Here is a 7855-nt window from a genome sequence, read left to right as displayed (position 1 = left end):
AAAAATATAAATATAAATATAAATAAAGGTCATAGAGAAATGTCACATATTATACAAGAAAATACAAAGAAATCATACCTTTGACATTTAATTCTGGATACATATCATGAAAAATCCCACCTAGATACATATTTAGAAAATATATTTTTCATGTAATTAAGTACACATATTTATGCAATTTAAATATGGAACATCTCCATCTTACCTTTTTCTATAATATCATCTGTTTTTTTAAAGATTGTCCAAATTTGAAATCGTAAATCTCTACTTATAGAACCTGAAATAAAAAACAAAATTTATGTTAGCATATTTTTATAAAATCTTTACATTACAAATAAAAATATAAACAAATGAAGGATGAATAATAATTATTTAAAAAGCCATGTGAAAGGAGTTACAGAAGAAAAATAATATTTAAATGAGTAAGGAAAATGACTAAAAGAAGGGAGAGGAGGAAAGTAAAACAAAAATAAAGTAAAATGAAGCTTTCAGTGGTAGTTTTTATGGACTTGAAATAGCATTAAAGTATAATTAAAAGGTAAGAAATTAATTAGAAATTGACTTTTAATATGGGGCACGTTCATAGACGTTTTAAAACGGCAGTATCATTTATCTTGTGCATTTTTATTTTATTTTTTTAATTCTTCGTAATAAAAATGAAGAAAAAATGCTAAGAAAATCAACAAAATCTGAGAAAATATATAAATTCATTTCCTGATCAATGAGGCATGCCACATCAGCGGACTTATGTTCCACCTTTATATATATATATAGATTGTTTCACTTTCTAATTTCAATTTGGTTTATCTGAATAAGCAATACAAACCTTATTCCTACCTGGTGTAGTTGGTGAGACTGTTTCCTATATATCCTCGGTTCAACTTGAATTTACATAACAAATATTTAAAAGAGTAGTAATTTTGTGAAAATAAATAATAAAAGACAGAGATGATTGTTATCTTCTTACTTCTATCAGTCAAGTATCCAAAAAAACACATTATATAACTAGGACTCACACTACACTAGCATTGGATAAAAGCCATTTTATCAATAAAAATGGCTGCATTGATCTGCATCTTCATTGGTTTAGTCCACATCAAAATCATGATTTTAAAGAAAAACCAAACTAAAGTGCACTAGTCCAGCTTGTAGAATTTTTTTTTTATAAATTTAAAACTTAAAAATTTATCCTTCCATCTGGAAGAAATTTTGGAAGAACTACAGGGCTATCAGTTATTAGGATCTCAAATTTGTATGATTAAGTGAATGTAAGAATTTAAAATGCACACATGATTGTGTTATCTGTTCATAGATCAAAAGCCATTAGAGTTGTGTGAATTTTAACCAGTCGATTATACTCAAATGCTTGACAGATGACTTGTATGAAGAAATTAAAGACAAACTAAGCAGCATATACAGAACGGAAGTACCCGAGCTCTAATATGTATGTAAAATGTTCACTCTCAGTTGCTTTTCGAAGTACTGTAATCCCAAAACCAAAAAAGAAATTGCAAGTGTATATCTTCGTAAATCATCAGCTATTGATGTCTGCATTTTCATCAGTAATTGGTTCAAATGTTTGGATTTCGACCAATATGCCCATTAGGCAGTCCATTAGGAACTAAGAGTTGATTATCAGCATTTTCCTCATTAGCGCCTCCATCTTGATTATCATTATTTTCCTCATTAGCAGCACCTCCATCTTGATTATCATTATTGTCCTCATTAGCAGCACCTCCATCTTGATCAACATTTTCCTCATTAGGGCCTCCATCTTGATCAACATTTTCCTCATAAGGATCTAATATTTTACCATTAGTGTAAGTAAGCTTCTCCCTGCCACAAAATAATCATTTGTATAAGTAACACCTTACACAGCATATCGCAAATGCATAGTCTCATTTTTCCAAATTAAACTTACAACATCATCAAGAATTGTCCTTCTTCATAACGACTGCCTTGGGGGACCGCAATCTGGCGAAAGGAAAAATTATGTATAAGCAACAACAACAAAAAAACAAAAAAAAAAGGATCAAATTCTCTTTCATATTAATATCTTGCAAATTTCCACCCGAGCCGGTCCATACAGTTGACACAGAAAGTATCGACTACGGTATTGCCATCTAGTTCTTGATGATATGACTCATTCTCTGGTACTTCAATATTAAACCTGCATGCATAAATACCTCAGATTGCAGATTATTTTAAAAATAGCTAGCGTGAAATCATGATGAGACTTACATATCAGTAAAGATCCCTTTTAGCACGTAGGGTAGCTCCTGCAAAGTGTACATAAGATGAAAATAAGTAGCAAATTATAACAGAGTAGTGCTTATATTCATGAATTGAAATCAGTAGCAAATTCATCAGAAAAGAATAATTCAAGAAAGATGAAAATAGAATCCATACATCATCAGTTCCAACGTAATCTTTGAGGAATGCAACTCGAGTTCCGCATGTGCAATGGAAGTAATCAGAAGAAGGCATTCTGAATATCAAATCTGGAAAATGGAAAATTCAAGAAAGTTGAGAGAATGGATTGTTGATTCAGAAAAGACACTTCTTGAGGAGAGGGAAATTTGAACAAATTCTTTTTCTATTAATAATATATATTCACCGACTTAAAAGTGTAGAGAATAAAATACCGTTGCGTTTCTTGCTTCTTTTTCTTTCTTTTACTCACTAGGAAATACGTACAGTTGTATTTCAGTTTTGCATAACAAAAAGAGCAACTGTATTTCAACAAATGTCATTGTTATCTCAAAAATGACTCCCCATTTATTAATGCATGAAAAATGAAATTTGAGAAAAGACTCATTATGACATCCGCCAAAAGTTGAGATAATATCTCACTCAACTACGGATAACTTTCTCAAAAGTCACTCAATTATGACATAAAGTTACTCAACTTTGTTTTATAACTCAAAAGTCACTCAACTATGTGTAGTTATCTTAGAAAATTATTCAACTATTGATATTTCACATAGAACGCCACCCCACCAATTTACATAATTTTTTCATTAAATTTTGTTGACTTGAAAATTTTATTTTAGCTAAATTCTTAAGAAAAAAAAAGTTCTCATTGTAATATTTTTATTGACATTGTCCCACTAAATTTAAGTAATATATATAATACAACAAAATTTAATATTATAGTTAGTAAAACAAAATTATATCTGAAGTACCAATATAAATTATAAATACAGAAACAAACAACTCAGTAATGTATTTTTTATATAAGAAAATTAGCCTATAATTGAGTAATCAGTTAATTATGTCAACGTTTGAACAATAGCTAGACAATAACGACGATTGCGGAATTTCTAATTATATGAGTAAAATTAGAGTAGCAAATTATGTCGTCATATTTGAGTGACTGCTTTAAATATTATTTTAAATGCATTTAAATTGAAGTCTTGATAAATGCATATTACTACTATTTATGCATTTAAAATGAAGTCTTGATAAATATTACTTACTACATAATTTTAGTGGGGTGCATCAATGAAATGATTAAAATTGACACTTTTTTATTTTAAAAAAAAATCTAAATCACATGTCAACAAAATTTAATGAAAAAATGATTTAAATTGGTTAAGTGACTTTCTAAGATAGTTTAAATGGTAGATTATAGTGAATTGCTTGAATACTTGACACATGACTTGAATATAGAGAATGGTAGATCTAACAAGTAAGTGTTCAGTCTCCAAAATGAATTGATATTAATATGTACTCTAATCCCAAACCAAAAAAGAAAACAGAATTTTACACAGTTATAAATCTGGTTCTGTATTTTCATCAATACTTGATTCAGTGCTCTCAATCAGAAATTATTAGACATACAGAACCACTACGTGCAATTACAACAACCTCCATCTTCTTCAATAGCATCAAAATGTTCTGGTTCATTAAGAACCTGTTGATTCATAGGAACTTGTTGATTAACATTTTGCTCATTAGTGCCCACTTCTTGGTCAATAAGAACTTGTTGATTACTGCCTCCATCTTGGTTAACATTTTGCTCATTATTAGTGCCTTCATCTTGATCACCGCCTCCATCTTGATCATCAGTATTTTGCTCATTAGTGCCCACTTCTTGGTCAATAGGAACCTGTTGATCACCGCATCCATCTTGTTCATCAGTATTTTGCTCATTATTAGTGCCTTCATCTTGATCATCAGTATTTTTCTCACTAATGCCCACTTCTTGGTCAATAGGAACCTGTTGATTACTGCCTCCATCTTGTTCATGAGTATTTTGTTCATTATTAGTGCCTTCATCTTGATCACCGCCTCCATCTTGTTCGTCAGTATTTTTCTCACTAGTGCCCACTTCTTGGTCAATAGGAACCTGTTGATTACCGCATCCATCTTCTTCATCAGTATTTTGCTCATTATTAGTGCCTTCATCTTGATCACCGCCTTCATCTTGATCATCAGTATTTTGCTCACTAATGCCCACTTCTTGGTCAATAGGAACCTGTAGATTACCGCATCCATCTTGTTCATCAGTATTTTGCTCATTATTAGTGCCTTCATCTTGATCACCGCCTTCATCTTGATCATCAGTATTTTGCTCACTAATGCCCACTTCTTGGTCAATAGGAACCTGTTGATTACTGCCTCCATCTTGTTCATGAGTATTTTGCTCATTATTAGCGCCTTCATCTTGATCATTAGCATCTCCATCTTGATCATCATTTTCCTCGTCAAAACTAAGCATGTTCCTGCCACAAAATACTCATTTGTATCAACCCTTAAAAGTCGTACTCATTTCTCAATTTGCAAATTTATAATTAGAAACTTACAGTCTCATAAGGAATGTTCCAACCATAACATCCATGTCCGGTTGGGTGACTGCAATCTGGAGAAATAAAAACTTCAGTATTCGGAAAAAAAAAAAAGGCAACAAAATCTTGCTGTTGATGAAAACAAAATGCTCTTTTAATATTAGCATCTTACAAATTTCCACCCGAGAAGCTTTCCACATTGGACACAGCAAGAATCAGCTAAGGTAGTTTCAAATTCTGATTGATGAATATTCTGGTTGTCTACATTAAACCTGTATATATATAAAGAAGGTTTGTAACATATATATCTCAAGTTGCTGAAATTAAATTGCATGAAATCATGAGACTTACAGCCTAACAAAGATCCCAGCTGGCCACACCTGCAAAACATTAAGCATAATATTGAAATTAAGCTTAATATAACAGAGTGGAAATTAAGCATTGAATCTAAAATATTGAAATCAGTAGAAAATTCATCAAAACGGTTTGGTATTAGTACAATTCAGAAAAAGAATAACTCAAGAAGCAATAGAGAGAAAGAGTGAGAATCCATACCTCAACAGGGGCATTCTCGATGAATGCAACTCGAGTTCTGCACTCACCGCAATAGATGGAATCACAATCCTGTGGGATTTCCATTGAGTTGAAGACAAATATTGATATAGAATAGTAATGAGAAGAGAATGTTGATATATATAGAAATGGGAATGAGAAGAGAATATTGGTATAACTATATATATATATATATAGAAATGCCACTTCTTGATTCTTGAATTTACCGTTAATTCAGAAAGGAGGGAAATTTGAACCCCAATTGAACAATGTATCGATTGTTCAGTTTACCCTCCAATCGATACATTTTTAAATTTCTGATACTAATTTATTCACATTTTATCTTAATCAATCATATCTATACACCGACTTAAATACCCTTTGCTGTCTTTTTCTTTTTCTTTTCCTTTACTTACGAGAAATACAGTTGAATTTCAGTTTTGCTTAAGAAAATGACAAAATTGTTAAGTGAATTTCAATCTCAAAAATCAGAAATTTTGCTCAAAGAAAGATACGTTATGGATCCAATTAGAGGTGACAAAATTAATCTATGAAAAATGACCCCGCCATTTATTAGCTCAGCCCATAAAAAATGTGATACCCTGCCCATTTGAACATTGGAATTAACTTGTACTTTTGAAATAAGACTAAGACTTCGTAGCATATAAGGAAGGATGTTTTGTGAGTTATTTTAATTGTACAAAGTCCATATGTTAAGTAAAAGTCAAGAAAGCTGCGAAATAAAAGTTGACAAAGGTTATGGTAAATGTAGTTAAGGTATTCTCTGAAATTTTGGTGTTGATTTGCCCTAAGTTTTTTACCATAATTGGATTTTCCTTTTAGGAAAAGAAAAACACAAAGTCTCCATATATATATGGCTAACTCTTTTCTTGTAGGAAAATGTTTATGACATTATAAGTAGATGTTCATTTCTTTTAATTTGGTAGCATTCACAATGTAGTCTTAGGGGCTTTGAGAGTTTTATGTAGGGGGAGAAACAGTGAAACACAAGTGATACGCTATCACTTGTGTGAACCTCTTTTTATTTCGAGTGAATTGTGTGAGGTTACTTCTCTCAATAGTTTGTATTCTCATGTTTATATAGTGGATTGTTCATCTCCTTTGTGGACGTAGGTTGATTGACCAAACCACGTTAAATCTTTGTGTCTTTTGATATATTTCTCGTTTGTCTTCTTATGGTCTTTCGAGGTTGGCTTTGTTAGCTTCCACATGACACCTAATTATTTCGGTCCTAACAGTTGGATTGAACGGCATGAACGCCTAGTTATGTTGCCTCGGGATCTTGTCGCTCCTTTAAGATATTGTTGGAATGTATTCAATGGATTTAATTGCTAATTATTGTTGTTATTGGCCATATTGGCCTTGCTTGCTAGTTGGTTGATGTTTGATAGTTGTTTGACATATTGTTTAGATACATGTTTGTTTTTAGTTTTGACAGTCCACATAACGTTTATGCTTTCCAAGATGCCATGGTAGCCTCGACGGCGCCAACATGCTTGCATGCTATCTAGTTATTACTTTATATAAATCATTGAGAGTAGTTGTTTTCTTTGTAGATCTGTTGTCAGGGGCCTTGCTAGTCGAGGACTTATTTTTACGCTGAGATATACTTATTTGATTTCTTGACTGTGTGTGGCTGTGTAATGACCCTCTTGGTCATTTCTGTGTCTTGCCTTCTGTGTGTCGTTTAGAGCGTTCCTGTAGCGACCCCAAGTCATTTATGACTTGCTGGGACTGACAGTTCGGTCACCTGGTCGTTCGTTTGGTCTTGGTGTGAGTTTTTGTGTTTTGGAGCTTGTGAATCTTGAACGATCATTTTCGATCAAAAGTTCAAGAAGATGACATCGTAATCCAATTCTGACGATTCCATCAGCTCCAGAAGGGTCATTTTAAGCTAGTAGCCTGGTCGACATGACTCCCGAGATTTTCAATGTGAGTCGGTGCAATTAGGCGTTTTAATCTTTGAATTTTGGCTTAAGTTTGACTTTGGTCAACATTCTGAGCAAACGCACTCGGATGAGAATTCCGTCAGTGCGGTTAGCTCAGGAATGTCGAGTTTGTCTAGATTGACCCTTCTTTTGTGTCCCGAGGTTTCCAATATCCTTTCGACCCCTTTTTGTGGGTTTTGACTTAAAATGGCTCTTGGAAGTGGGACCCACTTTTTATCGAAATGACCTCTGATGGAAATTTCGACTGCGCCGTTGAGTCTGGAATATCAAATTTGGTATGGTTGCATATTTCGTTTGCGTACACGGGGTTCCGAACGAGATCGGAGTACCCCGTCGGGGTTTTTAGTTGGAAAAGTTGCAGAAAATCTGCATTATATATTGCAGATTTTCAGCAAACTTTTCCAAAACTTCAAACTCTCTTAACTCTCTCATCTCTCAACCGATTTGGGCGATTCAAAAGGCAAAGTTGTGAGATATTTCGAGGACAACGTGTTGGTGAGCTCGGATAGTGATTTGGGGTTCCCGTTTGAGGTAATTTCGCGA

At 33.0% G+C, this 7855-nt stretch overlaps 1 protein-coding gene across 1 annotated transcript in view; it reads right to left on the bottom strand.

Moving 5' to 3' along the window:
• Window positions 1-5429, bottom strand: part of LOC102584087 (uncharacterized protein DDB_G0290685-like) — a 12421-nt gene extending 6992 nt beyond the window's left edge. The window contains exons 1-9 of the mRNA XM_006350845.2: window positions 5346-5429; window positions 5142-5170; window positions 4963-5062; window positions 4809-4864; window positions 3871-4727; window positions 2410-2501; window positions 1922-1974; window positions 1592-1836; window positions 1418-1482 (exon numbers count right to left, since the gene is read on the bottom strand). Coding sequence (XP_006350907.2) covers window positions 1418-1482; window positions 1592-1836; window positions 1922-1974; window positions 2410-2501; window positions 3871-4727; window positions 4809-4864; window positions 4963-5062; window positions 5142-5170; window positions 5346-5429 — 1581 coding nt within the window. The remainder of the gene's footprint in view (window positions 1-1417; window positions 1483-1591; window positions 1837-1921; window positions 1975-2409; window positions 2502-3870; window positions 4728-4808; window positions 4865-4962; window positions 5063-5141; window positions 5171-5345) is intronic.
• Between the last annotated feature and the right edge of the window lie 2426 nt (window positions 5430-7855).

This window comes from Solanum tuberosum, unplaced genomic scaffold (assembly GCF_000226075.1).
Source record: "Solanum tuberosum cultivar DM 1-3 516 R44 unplaced genomic scaffold, SolTub_3.0 scf00128, whole genome shotgun sequence".
In the NCBI taxonomy this organism is placed as follows: domain Eukaryota; kingdom Viridiplantae; phylum Streptophyta; class Magnoliopsida; order Solanales; family Solanaceae; genus Solanum; species Solanum tuberosum.
Note: the sequence above shows the minus strand (reverse complement) of the source record. Positions and strands in the feature narration are given on the sequence as shown.